The sequence below is a fragment of the Danaus plexippus genome, chromosome Z (genome assembly GCF_018135715.1).
Source record: "Danaus plexippus chromosome Z, MEX_DaPlex, whole genome shotgun sequence".
Lineage (NCBI taxonomy): Eukaryota > Metazoa > Arthropoda > Insecta > Lepidoptera > Nymphalidae > Danaus > Danaus plexippus.
This window is the reverse complement of record NC_083559.1, coordinates 6,592,235-6,615,507: the sequence shown is the minus strand read 5'-3', so window position 1 is coordinate 6,615,507 and position 23,273 is coordinate 6,592,235. Positions and strand designations below refer to the sequence as shown.

Sequence of the window (23,273 nt, the reverse complement as noted above, 5' to 3'; positions counted from 1 at the left end):
CTGTGTGCGTGAGTCAATGTAATTATTTACACTGTATCAACGGAGTTTCAAACAAGTGTGAGTATCAACAGATCTACAATTCGACGAAAACATTACAATTATTACACACTACTAGTTATTTAAAAAAACCATAGATATATTATTTGATAATTTATTATAGAGATAATACATTTTAACGGATCATCTATGTATTTGAAAAGCAAGTCCATGAAATAACAATATACTAAATTAAGATTAAAATGTAATTAATAAAATATAGTAGGCATAACAAATCATTTGAAAACATGACAGAATAGTAATAAAGAAAACTACAACGCTGATGGTAATTAATTGGTAAAATTATTGGAAAAAAACTCGGAAATTAAAGTTGTTTTTATGAAAAAATACTCCAACTAATGTAATAAGAGCAACTAGAAAATAAAAGGTGAAGAATTCAATGTACATACAGCTTCTTTCACAAACTATGGTCTACACTATATTTATTACTGTCAGTTAAATAAAAAATAATTAACGTGGTCTTCTATAGCATTGTAACACAATTAATACTCATTGGGGATTAAAATAAAATGCATTTTTAAAGAAATTAAATATATTTTTGTTTTTCCTAAATATCTAGTACATTTTGTAACTAATCAAATCGCATAAAATTTTTGTAAGACGATTCGTCATTACAAATTACAATAACATCTATAAAATATACACTATTTTGAACCACATTCTATTAAAATTCGCATATCAAAAAAAAAAATCACATATACATGATTAATGAGTAAATGATTTATTTTGATTTTAAAATATTGTATCTGTGTATATATGTATGTAAAATATTTATATAATAATATATTTATCTCATTGGTCCAACAAATACAGTAGATCTTTCTCAATAATGTTTTCAAACATATAATATTAACACATTAAATTATTTATTTATTAATTTATTTAAGATAATATCTTAATATGGACTGATTTTAAAACAAGCAAATATATACTTTTGAGCTCAGTACATTATAATGACAAGGCAATCGATGACAATATCTATTATTTAACTAACATCGTATCTACATATAATATTCTAAGCGTAAATGAACTTTATTAAATTATCTGACAGCACAGCTTTATAAACAAAAAAATTAACACATGAAAAACACTGAAACACAACAATAGTGACTATTAAAACGTACATTAACTTAGTAAAATTAACAAAAGTATGTATTTTAAAACATAGTAACAGGGGAGTTAAATAAAATGGTAAATCGTGTTTTATATCTTATTATAATGGAATCTGCATCTTCTTTGATTTATAAAAATAGTTCAGAGTTCTCATTATTAAATTAAATAAGAAGCATCTTATAAATTTAACGAACTAAATAGTTCAATATCACATTACACATGTTCAAACCACCAAATGTATTACTACGTATTATATAAAATGGAGACAAATTAAGAAGTAATTAGAAATTATAGATAATTAAAATTATATTAACAATTTTGATCAAATATATATTCGATGCGAAATTTGTATCGCCCGTTTTGTTACAACTGTTTTAATTTGTTAACTGTGAATGAATGTTGTGCACTAGGTATTTGTATATTTATTACAGGCGAGAACACATTCCTGGCATGCTCTCGCCTATAATCGTAATACTAAGAATCTGATGTACCGGCAACGTTATCTGGAGGTGGTAGTGGAGCGTCCTCTTCGTATATCATCACTAATTTGCTGTATTCCCGTTTCCTACGACGTATCTAAAAACAATATTAATCTTTAATAATAAATCGAAGTTTACACTTTGTTTGTTACCGTCTATTTGAATTGTCTATGGATAACGCTTTAGTTTATTTTGTTCAGTAAATAATACCTTATGCCTTTGATAGATGGCGTTGCAACGAATTATATTAAAGTAGCCGAGTAAAATTTATTACACAATAAAAATAACAATTGAAACCGAGTATTTATTTTGAGATTGTTATTTATCACTGCATAAATTTAGGATACTAACAGTAATAATCGTTATCTGTGAAAAGGATATGAATTTTTTTCAAAAAAATACTATGCCATAGTAAAAAGACTGTTTAGAAAATAATAAATAGAAACAAATGTAAAACTGCACATCTATCGTAGGTATTGTAGATAAAAATTCCGGGTATTTCGTAAGTAACGCAGGTAAAGTTATGAGTATAAAAGATTGAGATATAGGGATTAGGACACAGGGCCACCCATTTGTCTAAATAAAGACGTAAGTGCATTTAAATATTTAAGGAGTTATATCCCGAGTTATAATAATAAAGCAAACTAAGCATATTTGGACGGCAATGTGGAATTGAAAAATGAAATAGAATGTCAGATAAGTCACATAAGAACAAAGAAACCGTCATAAGTAATAGTCACGTCTTTAGTTTATTTGTAAAAAGAAGGTAAAGAAAGTTTTTTGATGTTTGGATGACACGACAGTTCATATTTAATTAGAAAACTATTCAACATTTTATTGTTAGAGCTTATTATATTTTCCTAATTATTTTTTGCTGACTGAAAAATCTTCAAATCAACAAATAATATATTAAAGATTTTTTTTTTTAAATCTCAATGTTTACCCTTCATTCCTTGAAATTTTTAATTTCCTATCTTTCTTCCTTCTTTGTAACGTCAGAATTAATTATTTGTACCTTCTTAGATGACATCGATGAATTCTCTTCACCCGAACTGCTAGAACTGGTGATTCCTTCTTCTAAAGTCAATCTGGCAGCAACTCCTTGAAGTTGCAGATCCAAGTACAATTGACCCAGCTGTTGACTCACGAGTAGAGGCTGTAATAAATAATTGCTTTTAATTTACCACATTATTAGAACTTACTATATTAATAGTCCTATTTAATATAATCCAAGGTAATTCGATTTCTTAAATATCCAATAATTAAAAAAAATACCTATATGATTTTATCGACTCTTTTTTTTTAATTCCATATATACCTCTACAAGTATTGTAAAAAAAAGGTTAAATATTTAAAATTTTCCACTACTTTATAACTAACTAAAAATTCTCAAAAATATTTAAAAATATTTTATTTTAATTTTGTAACGAATTTTACCTCTTTAGGCCTGTATATTGAAACAAAACATATTTGTTTTTGTTTCACGTGAATTAACACGTGAATCACGCGAAGGAAACTTCAATTCATTAAGATTTTTTAGTCACGTGGATTTTCATAGTGATTTCAAAGAAACGCTTTTATATATTTAATAAGTTTAGATCAATTTTAAATGAAATTACGAAGAAACACCCCAATAAAATTACTTTTAAAGAAATAGTTGAACAAAACTTAACACAAACATTCATATATAACTTTATTAGATTCTTGCATTTCCAAGACTAAATAATTTATGTGTTTTTATGTTAGTATTATACAATTGTTGTTTACATTGATTTTTGAAAGGTCTAGTATAAAATACCTAGTGTTTTATACATAGACAAATAGTAATTACTCTGTATTATTTCCCCGTCATATAATTCACATACCTGTTCCAAAGTTTCCAATTTCTTTTTATCTTCCGAAAGTACTTCCTCTAAACTCTTCGTCCGAATCTGATATTTGTAAATTAATTCTGATGTTACGCAAACCTGTAAGAATATATAGAAATAAAAAAATAAAACTATGGAAGTAATTAAATAAAAATTATATCGTAAAATGGAAAATGACCTCCAGGAGCAAGTTGGTAAATGAGACCATTATTTGTATGCAAACATATATATGCTTTGCATACAAATAATGGTATGAGTTACACATATATACTTCAGTATTGCTGCATACTAAACGTAATAAAAATCCTGACATTAACTTATTTAATATTCCATTCCTTATTTTTTCCCCAGACTGTCAGATCATACAATCCTATTTCAACAGAAGAGCAGTTTTGATAAAAAAGAATACGAGCCGAATAAGAATAATAACCGGTTTTTAAAAAAGGCGACTGTGAGAAAACACTATGATATCTAGAAATCGTAGTAGTATAAATCTACAAATTTTTTTCTCAACTTCATTGAAACCTATACTAGGTTTTGATATTTAATTTTGGATATAAATTAACTAATCAATCATTGGTGTTGAACCAAAAAGCTTTATTATTTTCTATATACTGACTTCTTCAACCCACGACGGATCAACCTTTTTCTGTTGTGCCTGGCTCTTGTTTGGTGCATACGTGACAGCCTCTGTAGAACTTTGCAATGACATAAGATCATCGCCCTTATGGTTTTTGTGCCAACTCTGAAATAATTTTACCATTATACATATAAATAAAAATACTTTATAAAATATTATTTCACAGGGTAATCTTGAGGAAAAATAGACAAGACCGTTAATTAAAATAAAACTAATATTTTTCGGATTACTAAGCATATTTTATTATTTTTAGAAACTGCATACTGCCGTAGATCACATTCACATATCGTCTGCCCGTGATCACGGTTGCTGCAAAGTAACTGAAACGTCGGCAGTATGTTGCATTTAAAAATAATAAAATACGCGAAGTAATCCGAAAAATATTAGTTTCATTTATATGAATACTCGCGAAAGCCTTAGATCTCATTACAATTGTTATTTATTATAAATTGCAATGGAATAATTTATATTCTATGTAACGCTGACCTTTTTGGCATCGCTATCTTCAGCACTACCAGATTCAGTTTTAAAGAAAGATGAATAAAACGATGAGAAACTTGATTCTTCGTCAGTTTTCTCAACTGTGCGATTACTGTTTGTGGCACGAGGCTTACGAATGTCCTTATCGTTATTCACTTCGGTATTCTGTTGGCAAATAATCCTTGTTTACACATATGAAACACTAAAACGCTAATATAATTTTTTATTATATAATTATTATCAGTATTATAAAATAATCAGCTACAAAAAAAAATTAAATATATATATATATTAAAGAAATATTTCTTTTAGGCTTTCTCTTTTTTTTTTGTTTTTACACAACATAACTGAAATATTAAATTAGCTTAAAAAATAGACAATGCTAGAGCAATCATTATTATACTTCAATCGGTCGTCAACTTAAAAAAAAATACAATCTTTGGTAGGATTAGGTGTTGCTAGAGGATTTTGTGAAAGTTCTACTATTTTTCGGTATATTTCGCCATCAATCGCTCCTTGCCTTGTAAATCTCCCGTTTCGAGGGTAGAGACTGTCTAGAGGGTAAATTAACTTATTGCATGTGATTAAGTTAATATGCATCAACGAGATACAACTTACGATACCACGCTACTATACTACACTTTGCTATGGTTAGGTTTCAATATGGGCCATTAATATTCATCTTTCTGGGTTTCACTCAAAACATCATATGACAGTTATATTAAGAGAAAATCTTCGTGACATGCAATTTAGCCTTCAAAACTTGAAAAAAATATCTAAAGTTGATCATCTCGAACTTCCCGACTGTTCTATTTAAATATAATGGCACTTAATATTAAAAAGCCAATATTAAATCTGCTTATGTGATGAATAACAATTTTTTTGAACTTTTTCAAGCTTCTGATATTTCAAGGGTTTCCCCAGATGTTTATCTAGCCTTTGTTCCTTTAAGGGACACTGTTGGTAGCTTATGACCGTATTATAAATTACGCCCTAGCTATGTACAATATATAATTTTTAAGTGACACTAAAAACTTGTTCGGTCCCCAAAGTCTAATCGGTGGTCTAATAACAAAAATCAAAAACACTGAAATCGTGTATGGTCTTAACCACCTTATTAGGAATAATGAAGTTCATAAAGTTGTCTACTCTGTTCTCTCTTTCCTATTCTTGCCTCAATGTTGGCAACCCAAATGAAGGCAAATTATATAAAGCATAATTGATCAATCCTATTATAATAAGAAAATAAAATTAACAATAAAAATACGCCACGATTATAAAAATTATACAAGTACATATTATCGTATAACACAAAAATAACCTCACAAGTTTTGGAATTCGAAAGTAATAACGGTTGATAATAAAATATATAAATAAATAAATACAAATATTATCAGTCATTATAAATGTAATGTTACTTCTTAAGTTTTATACCCGATTCGATGTGCCAGCTGAATAATTGACGCCGTCTCTTCTTAGTGCTTGATTGTGATTCTCCCTTGTGATGCGACACGCTTTAGATGTCTTCAATGGCACAGTTAGTTTACAAGCCTGTAGTTTTTTACTATTATAACTCTTAGTTTAATTCTTATTACTATTATGAATGCGACATTTGGATGGATGTTTATTAATTTTTTCCGCTAAAATGAATGAACCAATCCGGATGAAATTTTACACATTTTATCCCAGAAAAAAAAAATAAGGTTCATATGGGATATGCCGTTTTTATGTCACATGGCAAGAAATATCAAAAATGAATACTTAACATAGTAAGCGATTATTTAATGAAATATGTCTGATTGTTAGGCTTCCATATTCTTTCCTTATTTATTTAGTGATGTATAGTTAAGAGATGAAATGAGTGACTTTTTTTCAATCTAATATAAGCATCAAATATGTAAATGCTATGAGTGAATAAAAAATGGTTAAGAAAGTAATCCTTAATAGTTCATTAAGCATATTTCATTGTGTAAATTTATCTACCATTAATCGAAAGCATTTTTCTTGTTTTCTCTATATCTGGTCATTGCTTAGATATAATTTTATTAGTTTAGTAATGTTTTTCAATTGTCAGGATACTTTATGATGCTCATAATATAGAATTTCAACACCAACAAAATAAAATCATAAATATTTTTGTATCCTTTTAAGAATAACTAAGAATAATTTAGATGACATATTAAATATTATTTTACAAGCATTTCACATAATATATTGCTAGCTCTATAGCTTAGAGCTATGATAACATCTTTGTTTCGAAGACAGTAGCTTCAAATTAATATTAGATATATGACATTTTGCTGGATTAATTATAACTTAGGTATAAGTTATGACATAAAAATCATTTTTACAATTTCCATTGATCCCATTCGATCTAATAAGCCCATATAATACTTTACAAATTTGAACTCTTAGCATTTCCATTATATAATATAAAATAACATTATATGAGGTATGATGGGGATGTATTTGTTGATAAAAAATGGTCAGAGTTGTGCGATTCAGGGTAGTTTTGCGATTTTTATAATCAAAATTAAATAAATATCAAACTCTTTGTAAATTGTAAACTTATAGTGAATATTATTATTTTTAATTGGTATCGTCGAACTGAATCACACTTCCCTCAGTAAAGTATTTCAATGATAACTCACTTCTTGGTAGTTACTACTGGACAGTCCGAAAGGTGGTATGTTATGACCGGACGTGGTTTGAGGCACGTACGTCCTCGGATCCACAGACGGATACATAAACGGAGATCCGTACATAGCATGGCCATACATCATGTATGGCACTGAAAATAATAATTTATTAGCTATATGTAACATACATACTTATAAACATATACAAAAGCATGAATATTGGACAAATAAATAAATTCTATTTTTTTCTATTAAAGAAAAAATCGAAAAGAGAACTACAACGAATGATTTTTTCTTTTGCTGGGACTTCTTTATATCGTTACAGACAAGAAAAAAACTAATCTTAGTTTAAGATATTTCCCGTCATATTGGAAACGATTGTAAGAAATAATCCGACTCAATAATGATAAAACTAAATCTAATCAAAAACATTTACTAAAAATATAGAGCATAGACTAAATATTTATATAAATTTTCCATCTAAAATAAATTTCAAACGAAAGTTTCTGTATATGTTCAACATAAATTCATAATTATTGGTTTTTTAACAAATTATGTAGGAAGTGAGACTTATACTAATGATAGATGATAGTGTTGTATCACTGCCATCTATACGTTATATACGCACTCGGTTGAGGTTGATAAGGATAATTGTTATTTGAATTTGTATTTTGATATGAATCTGACTGCGGCTGTATAGGTTGTACGGGCACTGGAATATAGCACATCGGATATTGACCTGAAATTAATATAAATTATCAATATATATGTAATTTTTTTTTATAATAAAAGTATATAATCTCACCCGGCATAGCCATTGGTGTCATGAATGAAACCTGTGGTGGCATCCCCAATCCTTGGAGGTGACACGTGTTCATGGTGTTAGCTGCAGTGGTAGGCCACATATTAGTCACTGGAAGTCAAGCGTTCAATTTTCAAATATAAATGGACCTCTTTCCTTCGGGTATATATGAAAAGTCATGTGTACCAACCCTATTAGATATAACTTGAAAACTATTTAACTATTTTTTTTTATACAGGAAATGATTTCTGGGAAAACGTTGTCTACATATAGGTATTAGAAAAATTAATTCGAATTGATTAAGAGGTACTTCTCACCGACTGAGTTGATGGCTACTGGCTGGTTGTTTGATACCGCTGAATGTCGGATCGGACGTGGCGACGAGCATCTGTGTTTGTGGGCGCTGGCTTCTTCCGCCTGTTTTGAGGGACGCTTCACTCCATGGGGCTGTATTGGCAATTTCTGTTTAGTGTTTAGAAAGATGTTTTCGAGCAAGCGTTTGAAACCAGCTCGTTTAACTTTTGAAAAAATATCACACAGAGAAACGAGAATATATTTCATTTTAACAACAAATGAAGTGAACACCCCAGGTCGTTTAAAGTATAGACAGGTGTCATCGTATAAAGATCTGTATATACTATAAATGTTTAAACATTCATCATGGTTATAACCATTACATTAAACTTTTTTTAAAACCAAAATTCGGCAACTTTATTTTTTTGTAAGACTTCGAAATATTCACGTTTCTCAAAGTTTCTGTTACACGCAAACATTTTATGTAATCTACTTCGAACAGATTGTTTTAAAAATATTATACAATTCATAGAAAGTTATAGGCTGCTTTAGAATATTATAAGATAGTACACTGAAAAACCAATTCAAGATAATAAATATGTGTCGTATGGAATATGTTTGATGGATTCCATTTACCTGAGAATCGGGCAGTCCCAACGATGTCGGTTGAAAAGCCGCATTACATCTTGCTAAATGTTGTTTCTTCTTTTGTCTCGTTTCGTTGGAGGCTTTCTCTCTATCTCCTTTACTTGAACGGTTTTCACGATACATTTTTATTAGTTCTCTTTCCATTTCTGCGTTGTGCCTAAGGACATAAGACATATCTGTTAGACATTTTTGTTATTTTTGATTAACATAAACCCCTTCGTCAAATCGTAAAACAACTTGTTACAAAGTGATTTATTAGGAGTTTATATTTAAGGTCTTTTGCATTTGAACCATTTACAATCATTTATGACGATTCTTAGGTCCTAAACTAAACTTAGGTCCTAAACTTAGGTCCTAAACTGTTATAAGCCTGTATAAGTATTCGAGATTAGATATAGATTATTTACTGCTTACTTCTTTTTCAATAATTACTATTTTAATAGCAAATATAAAATGATGTAGAAACTTACTTGTTAAGCAATGACTCTGTCAATCGCATTGGCTGGTAGTCACAAGGACAAGAGTTCCCTATACCAAGACCACTGCATTCGGAGGAACTGGTCCGATCACACTCCGTCGAAGCTTGTGCCATCGGAGATATACATTTGCTATGAAAAAAAAAACACATTGATGCCATTTAAAATCCACCTAAAACTATTTCTAGTAATTCATTCTAATCTTGTGACAGTCTTGTCGACGTGACTCAGTAGCTTATTAATGGTAATTGTTAAAATTTTTAAAGATCCGTACAGCTGAAATCGGACGTATAGTATTTATTTTTGCAAACTACATCGCTAAGTAGCGAATCCGATATAAAGACGAAAATTAAACTCTGTCTATTAAATATCTTTCTGTATTTAGATTTCATTTCTTTAAATAACTTTATAATACAAACAAAAATCAAAATGGAGATGAATCAAAAAATTTAAGCAAGACGGCACAAGCAATTTATTTTGTGCCATTTTCCTACTCCTATTTATTTACATGGTCATAATTTCTTTATTAACAAACTAATTAATGAGGCAGGTGTACAAACCTCACAGAACCTTCTTCATTTTCTTTCATTTGGATCTTATTTTCGCTATCCATTAAATAATAATCTTCGAAGCTGTATGGTTCATGACTGTCAAAATATCTGGAATATTATTAACATTAAATTTATTCTAGTACCTAGATATTTATTATGGTTTTGGTTGAACATGTATGTACTTCATATTCTTTTAGTATTATAAATATGAATATGCTCATTATTTAATACCTTTGAAGAGTTTCGTTGTAATTAAGTTGGTTGTAGCTGACTGGTGTGTCGGTGCCTGACTTGCTGTCGCTGTGGTCGTGGTGTGGCGAGATACCGCCGAGCATTACAGAATCACGTTCCTGTACCCATTTTAAAATGAGCTTGTTAAATCCTACTTACGTTACGTCTTCGTAAAATTTTGTTTTATAAACATCATAAAAAGGAACTATTCATAAAATTATTATGTAAACAATATTATAAATGATATATTAAAGAACATAACGAGGGCAACAGTATTGTATGGACAAAATATCATATAGCGTATGGGGTTACTGAATCCACGTTTATTATCCTATTGTTTAAACCGTCTTATCACCTCGTCGGGCTAAATATAATGTTACCGCTATTTTAACCATGCTTTAATGTAGCAAAGTAGGCTTGGGTATAGTACGTAAGTACTTTGGTCTATTTTCATATTTACAAGCAGAAAAGTTATTATAAACTTATATACAAAACTTGCAAAGTTATAATAGAAAACACCTTTCTTTTCTTTGAACTCATTAAATGAAATCCTTTCAATTACCGAGTTCTTTAAATCTTTGTAGTTAATTAAAATGTTAAAAAAAAAGCCCATTTAAAAATCCGTAGAACATGTATTACTTACATAATAACTATGATCTTGATCCTGTATTTCAAGACGTAGTTCTTCTTCTATCTTGGGTGTCTCCTCCATCAGACTCTCCATGAAGGAAGCGAGATCCTGGCATCTTTTACTCATCTGCTGTTTAGCTATTTCAGCTGGTTTTGTAAGGACCTGGTGACAAATTAAACTTTTCTTTTTTGAATTCAGATAATTTTATTTATTTACTGATACAAAAAAAAAATATATTAATATTCGACCCGTATGTTTTAACGTGCGTTATTTTAACAAAAATTTTATTTGGAGTAACATTTTCGCTGTCAAAAATTTGAGAAACGTCCCTCTCTTTTACATACTTTTACTATTACAGCTTCACTAAGATTACATAATTTTATAAAATAGACAGAAGAATTAATTAATTAATTACATTATATTGTGCGATTACATAATGTAATGTATGTATACAATTCCGGCCCTCATAAAATATATTGTATCTAAAATCAGATAACTTTATGTAATATTTATTTTATTGATAATACAAAACGTGTACTTCGTCAATATCAATAACTACGGAAATTAGACTAAGAACTGAGTAATCTCGTTTGCGTTCCTAATAGTTTAGAGTTTAGACTGCCGGATTTTTTTTTATATAATATAATTATTTTTACTAGAATTATATGTATTGCACTGAAATAATATTAAAATAAAAACAGTTGCTTTCATCTTATTTTCATTTTATATGAATAAAATATATAGAACTATGTAGTTTTACCTACCTACATATATTATCATTGTATAATATACAATTTATAAGCCCAACATCGGTGTTTAAACATAATTGTTCAGTAAATTATTCTTTCTTTACTTTTGTACCGAGTTCGTAACAATAGAGTTTCATGTAGTTTCTAATAATATTACTGTGAACGTTTGCGAACACGACCCCAGCACGTTTATCATGTCGTATGAAGGAGACAAGGGGGGCTGGGATGGGTTGGGTCACGTTACTCAGGACTACCGGCTATCATGTAACTATGTATATTGATATTATAAAGAAAAATCTTTCATAACATCAAAATGAATTGTTAATTAACACGAATTCAGTATGAGATTCGTCATAAAAATTGCTTCATTGAATATCTTTAAAATATCCTTCGTACTTTTTATCGCGTGGAGGAATTATTAAAAACAAATAAATAATTATAATTAATAACAATTATGTCATGTAGCAAAGGGCATTGAATATCAGACTGAAAGTGAGAATAGAGATATTATACAAACTTGATAAAAGTATAAAAGGAAAAATATATTAAAATAAAAGACTACTGAATTTTTTATCATTAAAGCTTACCTCGGTCATAACTCTAGTAATTTTTTCCCTTAGTGCAGCAGCTTTAGCCTTCTCATCATCGGTAAATTTAAGAGATTTTTCAGGGTCAGGCATTTGGAAAACGTCTGGATTCGATGGACCCTACAAAGTATTATTTATATTGAATATTTGCTAGTGACATATATCAAACAATTTAAAAATCTTTTGTCAAGGTAATATAACACTACATACCTCCACGATGTAGTGTTTACCAATAACAAATTCTAGTTTCTTTGACCAAGGATTTATGAATGAAGACCATTCCGTCTCTAATTTCAGATAATCCCCGTTCTGAGCCATCATTCTAAAAAAAAAAAAACAAAAAATTAAAAAAAAGGTACGAACATTTTCCAAATTTTTATACTCTTTCGATTATAATAAAACATTTCAAAGCTTTTTACCTAGAAATTTACAATTCCTACCTGTAAGGTTTGGACCGTTGAACTCCGCCTTCCTTTACAATCGTCTCGTAAATCTGCCTCAGGTATCCAAGATCGCCTGGATGGTACAACTGCAAGGCGTCCTTCTCAACAATATCCTGTGGCAAGTAGCCAAGGTAAGGCACCGATTCATGGTCTATGTACTCTAAACTTCCCGTAGCCGAGTGCCTTATCACAAATGGTATTGCATTATGTATTATCTCTGCCGAAGCTGAAATCGTAGATGTCTATCAAAAAAATCCCCATTGAATGAAATAAACGTGAACTCAAGAGAAGCAAACTTCCTTAAATTACTCGAAAACTTTCAAGAATATTGGAAACAAACAAACTACAAACGTTTTACTTGTTTAGGCCTTCATGATAAACATGGATTAATTTATATATATATAGCAACATTGCTTAAACATGTGCACTATATATATAAATGTTTGCTTATTTGTCTCGTTTAAATTATAGTAACTATTTATTAAAAAGTAAGGAAGTGACATTGTTACGTACTTTTAAAAGCGGAAAAAAATGGTGTCGCCTGTATAACCAAGTATATAACCTGGCCATCTTCATCGTTAATGTTTTTGAAGAAGAACTTTAATAGGAACGGCATAAATGAAACGGTTTTCTCTTTAATGCCGAAACCCAGATTGAGACCTCTGTAACGCCGTATGCGACATACCATCGTCGAAACATGATTTCCTGGAACAGGAGCTGCCGGAAATGAGGAAATGTATGCATTTACAAAAGCATACATACAGAGAACTACAACAACGGAGCTAAAACCACTTAAAAACAATTTTAGAATTCTTTTAAATAATTATTAAATGATAAGACAGTGGCATTAGTAGGATACGTTAAAGTTAACTAACAACTGCCTTAACAAATTATGCTAATTAAGGCAGTTAAAGTTTTATATGATGGATGGATGGATATGATAATAAAATTATCCTTATTAAACACGGAATACTATAATCCATGAATTTAGATTTTTTTATCGATGGCCAGAAAGTTTGAAAACGTTCACTAAGATTAAATGGATCATGTTGTAGTAACTTTAAAACACAATTATTGCAAGAGTTTTAATTGATTACTTAGATTATTTTAAACATAACCCTCGGTTGAGATGAAAGTTTCATAAAGTCACACTAACATGAACAATTAATAAACAATATATTCAATTGAGTTACATTATACGAATTTAATAAGTATAGCATGAATACTCCTTAATCGTTGCTTTTTACATCGTCATTACCTGTATTCATGTAGGCTGGTAACGATTCCCCGATTAAAGTGACTTTCATGCCTAAATATTTAATACGAAAAAAAGACCATTGTATTGTAACAAAGTTCTGACAATAATCATACCTGGTAAATATTAATATTCACTTTTTATTAATTTACCTTTCACACAAATAACAAGGAACTGAGGAAGCTGATGAAATCCCACATATATATTGTATATCCTGTAAATGTATTGCTCTTAATTTTTATAAAGCAGTCATATCCAAATATAAAAAAAACATCAAAAACAATTTCTTTGTTTGATATACAACATAAATATTTTAGTCCATTAATCTAATTGCTCCTAACAAGGAATAATTTGCTGTAGAATTGATATGATTAATAGTTATTATAACATATAATCATTCAATCTGACTTGAAGTTAAGTTTTTTACCATATATATAAATATGTAGATGAAAATTATATATTGTAACTTAAACGGTTGTTCAAGGAGTTAAAGTTTTTGGACTCCAGAATAAAACATAGATTCTAACATATAGTGTAAAGTATTGACAAAATTATTGTCAGACGTGCTCTTTCTTAAGATGAATGTCATACTTTCTGTTCATTAAATTATTGGTATCCATACCACATATTTCTAGCGTCTACCTAAATTCGGACTGTTTTCCGATGTTCATTAATAAAACTGTGGTTTCGAGATTTAAGTAAGCATCATAGAAATATAATAATGCATCTTGTGGTACACATACTGTTTACATATGACAGTGTTGATGGGATGAATAAACTTGTAACCATAGTCTTATAAAATGACAGGAAAATAATTAATAATTATCGTATCGAAAAATCTGACCATGAATGATGAAATAAAAATGTCTCAATTTATTATACAGCTATACATATCTTTATATAGTTTTACTAGATTTATACAGTAATTGAGGTTTTAGGAATAAATATTAAACAAAACAGCCCTTTTACATAAAATTAATATAAATTTGAATTGAATTGTCTGCTTAATACTAGTGGGAAAAAATTTAACACGCTGTCGACTAGAAAGAACAATAAAAATATAAAAAATACCTAGTAATTATATTCGCTAATTTATTAGGCTGGTAGTTACCTGTATAATAACTTTACTCAGACACTGATAATTTTTGTAACAACTTATTAAAATTGCTTACAAATTATAAGAACATATGTAGATATCTGTCCACTCAACGCGTAAGACTGTAACGTAATACATAGAACTCCTTCATCACGTACTTCCTAAGGTATATCACAGGTTTATCAAAAGTTTACAAACTATTTAATAGCGTTATATGTTAATGCATAGCCAGATTAAGCGTTATAACAGTGAAATGGCTCAACAGATTGCAATTAAAAAAATTACCTTTTTCTTGCGTACCATTAACATTTTTAGGCACAGCCAGACCACTAGTGATCTGCGATGCAAAGGTGTTCCGATCCTGGAAATGGATCATATTATAGTGGAAATTAAAAAAAATTAAGTACAAAACAAACTATACTTATATAATATTATATATAATGAAACTAACACAAACCAGTGTAATGTGTGTAAAGTGTAAAATTCGTTAGTTTTATGATTTCATTTAGGTGAAAAATATTATATTTAAAGCAATTGTATATCAGACTGTTATCGGACCACGAAAAAGATTATTACAAAAAATCACCAAACTTATAATGTATAAGAAATAACCAAGTGGAGAGAGGAGATCGTAGGCAAAACCCACTTTAAAATATCAAAACCATTGACCAAGTGACATCTGAGATTTTTTAATGTTTTCTTATATATGCGAAACCCCCGAAAGGCGTACGCAAGAATTATGTAACTGTGTATTAACGTATTTTAACCAATTAAAGGAATAATATAGTAGTGGCAGACGAAATGATAGACAAAGTGATAAAAGTCAAGATCATTGATGAAGAGAAGTAAATAGTCATAAAACAAATCTTACCCTTGGATGAACGAAATCTATAAATGATCTGCCAATCCACATGTCCTTTGGAAAGCCGAGAGCAGTAACTATGGAGGACGTTGTGAACATGACCACACCATCTTGCATTGATATGACACAGGAGAAGCTTTCCTACAATTAACAAATAAAAAGTAAACCTTTTTCAACAAAAGTAGCAAAATAATTTATATTAAATGACTACTCACAGGACAGGAAGGAGAATTTGAGCGTCCCGTGACTAAATTGAGCGAAGTCACCATAGGCGCGTTAGACGAAACAGACTATGTCAAAAAATTCAATAAATAAACAATCATATTCAAATTAACATTTAATAATACAAAACTAATATAAAACAGTTCTCTGTACGTAAGGCCAATAATAGATAATAGAACGAAATTAAAGGATACCTCATCTTTTTCATCGTTTCTTTTTAACGTTGTTATTTCCATGTTCTCCGGACCCTTTTCGGTTTGCACCAAAGATGGAGTCGGGGTGCGGTTAACTGGATAACAAGGGTACAGAGGGAAGATAAAAATAATCCTAAATCTAAACAATTATTCATTATATGAACTGGAAAAAGGATGTCATCTCAACCAAAAAAGCATGATCTTTACGTACCCGAAACTGGAATTCTTTCACATTACCTTACTACAATTTTTGTTGAATGTACTACAGTGTTATATATTAATGGTATAAGATACAAATTTACATAAGCAGTTCCATGGCCTTCTGTAATAATAGCAATCGTTAGTTTAACGGAGTTGTTATGATTTAACCCCATTAAAAAAATCCAATTGATATATTTTATTTGTTAAATATAAAAATTATGACTATAACTACCAATTATAAAAAAATAACAAATCAGATATTTTACTTATACTATATAATTTACTAACAAAAATTATTTTGTACAGTACAACAAACAAAATAGAAGCAAGCCTTATATTTTTTTAAGAAAATGTCTTAGATTGAGGTTAAAATGACAGTCAAATGTACACATGACAAATTAAAACAACACAAATTTACTTTAAAAGGGAAATCAATTTGGTAAATTACAATTACAAAAATAAAATATTTTCGCTTATAAAATTAATCGCCAAAAAAGTTATAGTCTCTATATCAATAACATATTAAGACTGATTTAAAAAGAGACATTACTTTTAATGTCCTGTAACTCCACAAATTAAAATACATATATTAAAAGTGAACTTTTTGCTCTCACCATCTTTAGTTTCTTCTTTAGGCGCCTCACATACAGGTGCGAGCTCCTGTGGACATTCTTCTATTTTCTCTTCAGATGGTTTCAATTCTACCTGTACAGGCTTTTTCTTTTTTGATTCCTTTTCTTTAATCCATTTTTCCGGTGGCTGACTTAAGTTATTGCTGACAAAAAGAAAATTACATTTACAATGTACTACAAATACATTTTAATATTCTTGATAGTATTTATACCTGTAGCCGGAAGTCGATGGCTTACCGCCATACCCACTGCTTCCACTTGAATTGCTTCCAGAATGTGTAGATTTGGAGCTGTGGCTAAAAAAATATATATATACATAAGCCGAATTTAATTATTTATTTAATTAAAATAATTTATAAGCTCTGTTTATTACCTTCTCCTCGATTGACTGTTGCTGCAGCTGTTGGAATATGCGGAGTCGGATATCTTAGCATTGTTCTCGGAGTCATCCAAGTTGTCCATGACTATAAATTTCTATGAAAAAAATTAAAAAATTGTATTTTAAACTAAAACCATAAACAATTTTTTTATAAATACTCATTGTCATTATTGAAATACTAAGATTATATACTATTATATTCCATGTTCGAAAATTTTATATCCCGGGGGCGAAGTGAGGCAGTATATTAAAAACAACTTCATGATGAAGATATAACATTTTTATTTATCTTTTTGAATTTTTGAAGAGATATAAAGGATGAAGGAAGTTATTATAATGTCTAAATGCTTTTACTTTTATAAATGAAATTCTATTTCTTCCAAATGGTTCTAGTAATCAACGTCCTCTTACCATAACCCGTGGTATTTTTTAAATGAAATTAAAATGTCTTTTTATAACATCTCTTTGGATTTAAAACAAAAACCCAGCACAAGCGAAGTTGAAGTTGAAAGAATATGTGAGAAATAGTAAAAGGAGAGAGGACCATATTTTTATGCTTTGGAAGTACAATCTTAGAAAAAATAGCTCATTTAAGTAACTCGCATTTGCATATTTACATTTTAAATTTAAATATTTACATGGGAAATATGCATAGAAATGGAAAGAAAACGACGAAATCTTAAAGAAGATTACAAAATATATAAAACAAAATCGTTACTCAAACAAAATGTTGACAAAACCAAAAGATATTTCTTTAAATAAAATTTGTGTAATTTATTTATTTCAACATTTATAAAATCTTCTAAGAAAAATATTTTTTTTTAAATATTCAAAGTATTCAATTTCCATTCGTATAAAAACGCTATTAAAAATTCTAATTGTGAGTTTTAGCAAAGCTGAAAGCTATTTACAACTTTGATCTTTTGAATACCGTTACGTCACAGTAAATTTTTATTCAAAATAATATAACCTAATTGTTTGACATCATTATAAAACATGAATTATTATAACCACAGCAAACTCGAGAAAGAATATATATTATCCTTAAATTTATAAAGCGATTTTCGACTTAAATACAACTAACTGTATTGATTTGTAAAATGTTACAAAACTTGATTTAAAACTTGTAAAACGCTACAAGCAAGAATAAAATACGTAACTTTAAATTGAAAAATTTGGAATATAGTTGCGTCAATAATTTACAGGGACATGTATTTTATTTTATATATTATAAAATAAAATAATCTTGGCACAAGTAGCTAAAAATCCCTCTATTAGGTTTTATCCAAGTCAGAGTCTTAAAAGATACAGGAAGAAATCGTTGTAGTGTTCAACGTTCTTTTTTGAAGTCTACTAACAACTTTTTATGAAACACCACATCAAAACTGACGAAGGTTTTCGATTTAAACAAGCAACTAATATTTTCGCATGGTCTATAACACAGTGGAACTGATTACATTCTGTTGTAATATTGTTTTATATCAGCCATGAACAGACCTCCTCAGAGGTTGAGTATTAATTGAAGTCCCGCGGCGAATCCACGTGACCGCGTGACGTACCTTACGGTCTTCATCGTGCCGTAAGTTGACATGACATAAATTGTTGAACTGGTATTTTACCTTTTCAATTGATATTTTATACTTTTATTAATACATGTTATGGAACATTTTCACCACATCAAGAAGCATTAATTATACATGATTTAGATACTTTTAATAAAAACAAAAGAGAAATACCATTTAAAATAAATTACGATTAATTATTTTGTTAAATATGAAAAGAATTTTACCTTTTTTATGTTTAGACATAGTAATGACTGCATTATTAGACGTGAGGCTGTTAGGTAATTATAAGTAATAAGGTTAGCTAAACCATTGCTATTGAAATCATAATTTGTAAAGCCACTTAATATGCAACATGACGTAGGTAAAAATAAGAAAGTGACGACATGATTTATGTTATTATAATAACAAGACAAAAATTTTGTGTTCCTTATAATTTTTTTTGAAAACTAATAACTAAATACTTTTATATTGAAAAATGTACTATAACACTAGATATAATTTTAAACGAATCAGAAAAGCTTGATATTGGATCACTTTTGAACATACGGAGATTATAAACAATCTGAATCCCTATTTTGCTAGTCAAATAAAGACTCATCTTCGGAGAAGTTTTTAAACTGTTTTCAATGTCGTAATAGCTATTCTTTTAATGAATGTTACTTTTCTTTTTCAGGGATTTGTATACACTCACTGACTATAACTTACTTATAATGGACATTTTATTTCTTTACGCGATGCCAGTTACTTCTTATTTATGGTGCACAATCTCATTAGTCTCACAAACTCAAACGGTCTGTTGTATGTACTAATGAATTAAAAGAAGTACTTTAAACATCTAACGTAGTCCTACTAGTCTATGACTCTTCTTGAAATCATATTACAGAAACTTATTCGGTAGTTTTTCTTTACTCTGCAGTCCTAATTTTCTTAAGATTGTGGAATATTTTTTGCAGAAATTAGACCAAACTTTAATTTTAAAATAGCAATCGAATGTTTTTATAGCATTAAATATTTAATAGAGTTCTCAAAGGATAAACACTAACATTACTTAAGACTGTAAATGCATTGTCTGCAAAATTCTATGACCTTGTATTTTTTTATAGTTTTGCTTCAAATTTACAGTTATTGTTTTAAATAAATTGCAATACTGCATGAATTTTTTTAATTTGTTATAGCAAAATACCGATCAAAAATTCGAGCAAAATACCGATCAAGAAAAATTGAAATAGCCAAAACAAACGCTTTTGATCCTAAGAGGATAAAATTTTTGTCCATTAAAAGAAATGAGCTAAGGTCTAAAATGGTCGTTTTTATATCATGGTCCTTGTAGAGGTACCTTTAAAAATCGTGATGATTATTTGGACAAAAAATCATTACTTTAAACAGCAATATTTATCTGTGTTTTTACATTTCAAGCCTCTAGCAACTTTTATATAATATATTTACCGGGAAAAAGTAAGTCAATCCAATTGATTGTTTCCTTCAAACCATTTTGCACTTTACGACTAACCTCCTACAAAGAAATATGCAATACATAAAGGATTTAAATTGTATTGAGTTAAATAATCTTATACTAAGTCATGTATGTCCTTTCAGTTGTTTGTTCAGTTTATAACCAATTTGATCAGTTACCTAAGAAAACATTTATTAGTGACAATATTAAATATCTCAAACCAAATCTAGCTATATTTTAATGTAGCTCCATACATGTAATAATAATCATTGTACAGTTTCTTTTTCTTCATTTAGCTTCTTCTAATATTTTAGACAGCTTAAAAATGATTTAAAGTATAATTTTCATTACTACTAAGGTATTAGTAATATAAATGGGCAGTAGGTCGCACAAATTTGATAATGGTTTTTGGTAACCCTGTATGAATCATAAATTTACAGACATTTTGTCAGAAAAGCACCAATAATTAATTATTTATATATAAAATAGTCTTAATTTGTGTAGAATTCTTATTCTTAAAATTGTAAATCCATACCTATATTTGATTCAGATAGTTCAAAATTTATTTAAGTAATGACATTTTTATTATAAATAGAATACAATTCGATTCGATGCAATATTAAGTATCTCCTCCAGAATCTCTTAGCAGTTAGTTGATTTCCGGGTGTAATTTTGTGACCATGTAATGTAATTATTTTGTGGTTTGTGATGTAGATTTAATTATTGTGAGAATTTTGATAAAAATGTCTGTTTAGGAAAAGTTTATTTCCTTCCATAATAGATTAAAATATATCTACTTTTGTTTACATAATCATAAAGCATTAATATACAAAAGCAATGTAAAAGGATTTTACAAAAAATTAACACTATTTTTCAAAATTCTACTTTTATTTAATCGGAATATTATATGAACCTATTTAATTTTTAATACATATTTATGAACATGTTAGAGCCTCTGTAGGATATAAAAAATGTGGAATATAAGATGCTATACTTTCAATATCCAAATAGCATATATAGAAATCAAGAATATATTTATGTGTAAAGAGGAGGTATGATTATTATATAAGATGATGCTATAGAGAACACTGGTGTTTTGCAGTCACCTATTTTATAATAAACATTCAATTATTATGCTTCTAAAATATGGAATGAAAACAAGAGAATAAACAACATAGTATTAATAAATAACAGATAAGTAGTGAACAGATTTCACTGAATAAAGTATCATACCATAGCAAAATTATATTTGAATCTTGAAACAAACATATAAAAGCAAGCAAGTCAATACGAAAAATAAGTAGCATTTTGCAAATGCATTTTCAGCGAGGTTGTAAGAATAATTGAGTTATGAATTAGGCATAGCAGACCAAAATCTATTTTAAAGCTGGGGTTATAAGTTTTTCTGCGAACAAAGTTTATCAAATTTATTTTCAAGGTTTATATTTAAAATTATTAAGTTTACCCAAATATTACAACCGTATATTTTTAGAGTCTTAAAGTTTTCAACAGATTTTTCTACAGTCGCAGGGCATTTTACTTTACAGAAGCAATTAATCATAAAAGAAGATCAAGAGTAAATCATAAACAATTTTTAGGAAATAATTTTAAACTATTAAATAAATGGTTTAATAGCAATGTAATAAAGAAAATTATTTACAACCACATGTGAGTCTTTTATATCTTGTTTTTTTTTTTATAAAGCTATAAACAACAAACTATAATTATAATATTTACATGAATAGAGTATAAATATGGCATTTTAAGTAGAAATAATTGAAATTGTGTATTTATTCATTGCACATGACATGGATTAACATGCAAGTTGTACATATTTGGGACATGGAATATCACATTAGAATTTTTTTTCAATTTATAATTTAAATGTTTGAAAGATATATGTAATTTTTTCTTTTTCAATAACAAAATAAAGGATTAGATAATAATAGCAAAATCAAATAACCAAGCATTCGCATAATATACAGCCGCAGGATTCAATCGCTAAATCCATAGTCCCAGAACTATGTTTGTGTACATGAAGTATTTTTGAAAATTAATGTCATTTATAACGTCAAATAAAGTTTGAAAATAAATGTGAATTACAAGTTCATTTGCATCGGGAGCGAATCTACTGATATGAGATTTCGGCAAATTAGCGTCTAATTAATATTTAACCAAAACTCAACTTACTTGCACTTTTTAATAGTCCATGTCAGCTAGAAATGTGTTCTTGAATCACTAGTATTTCAAAACACAGAATATTCACTGAAATCTCTGTGGAAATATTTTCAAAATGTTTTTAATTGTAAATACACTACAATTATATTATTTCTCAAATAATTTAAAACACTCAGTTTAACAAGGAGACTTCGAAGTGTATGATAAAGTATTTATTCCTTGTCAACGATTACTAGTCGCGTCACTACAAAAATATTATCGACATCGACAATATTATTTTTATGGTTACAAATGATATGAAGGCAATGTATGATATTAAATTTTGACTTTATTGTAATTAAAATATCTTTAAAAGATAATATGGGTTTGTTGTAGTGTTAATAAATATACCTTATATTTTTACACTTATACCTTTATAGGTAGTTTAAAACATATTTTACATATAAAATTTTCAAAGCAATATTTATAATTCAATCTGTTTACTATAACTGGTAGAGTTTTTATTAAAATAACATATACTGCTATGAAATATCGCAAATTGTTAAGGT

At 28.6% G+C, this 23,273-nt stretch overlaps 1 protein-coding gene across 7 annotated transcripts; it reads right to left on the bottom strand.

The window, feature by feature from the left end:
* Positions 1-571: 571 nt before the first annotated feature.
* Positions 572-22,934, bottom strand: LOC116777810 (period circadian protein). 7 transcript variants are annotated; one of them, XM_061526465.1, is made up of 27 exons: positions 22,738-22,934; positions 17,524-17,624; positions 17,363-17,446; positions 17,133-17,293; positions 16,318-16,412; positions 16,117-16,191; positions 15,911-16,042; positions 15,325-15,400; positions 13,202-13,405; positions 12,686-12,914; positions 12,456-12,567; positions 12,246-12,365; positions 10,922-11,071; positions 10,279-10,397; positions 10,057-10,155; positions 9,491-9,628; positions 9,009-9,177; positions 8,396-8,540; positions 8,082-8,189; positions 7,905-8,015; positions 7,289-7,428; positions 6,072-6,188; positions 4,644-4,802; positions 4,137-4,262; positions 3,515-3,616; positions 2,665-2,805; positions 572-1,746 (listed from the first exon to the last, which is right to left on the bottom strand). In XM_061526465.1, the coding sequence occupies exons 2-27, from the start codon at positions 17,610-17,612 to the stop codon at positions 1,645-1,647; spliced, it is 3,303 nt and encodes a 1,100-aa protein (XP_061382449.1). In that variant the 5' UTR covers positions 17,613-17,624; positions 22,738-22,934; the 3' UTR covers positions 572-1,644. The 7 variants fall into 7 exon arrangements, with proteins under 7 accessions (XP_061382449.1, XP_061382451.1, XP_061382452.1 ...); XM_061526467.1 differs by having other exon boundaries at positions 13,202-13,393; XM_061526468.1 differs by having other exon boundaries at positions 15,340-15,400.
* Positions 22,935-23,273: the final 339 nt, after the last annotated feature.

What these genes read in the sequence shown, in the direction of transcription:
- LOC116777810 (XM_061526465.1), bottom strand. Translation starts at nt 17,612, where the DNA reads ATGGACAACTTGGATGACTCCGAGAACAATGCTAAGATATCCGACTCC. An exon ending in AACAGTCAATCGAGGAGAAG is followed by an intron (nt 17,447 to 17,523) that starts GTAATAAACAGA and finishes ATATTTTTTTAG; the next exon opens with CCACAGCTCCAAATCTACAC. An exon ending in AAGATAGCGATGCCAAAAAG is followed by an intron (nt 4,263 to 4,643) that starts GTCAGCGTTACA and finishes AAATTATTTCAG; the next exon opens with AGTTGGCACAAAAACCATAA.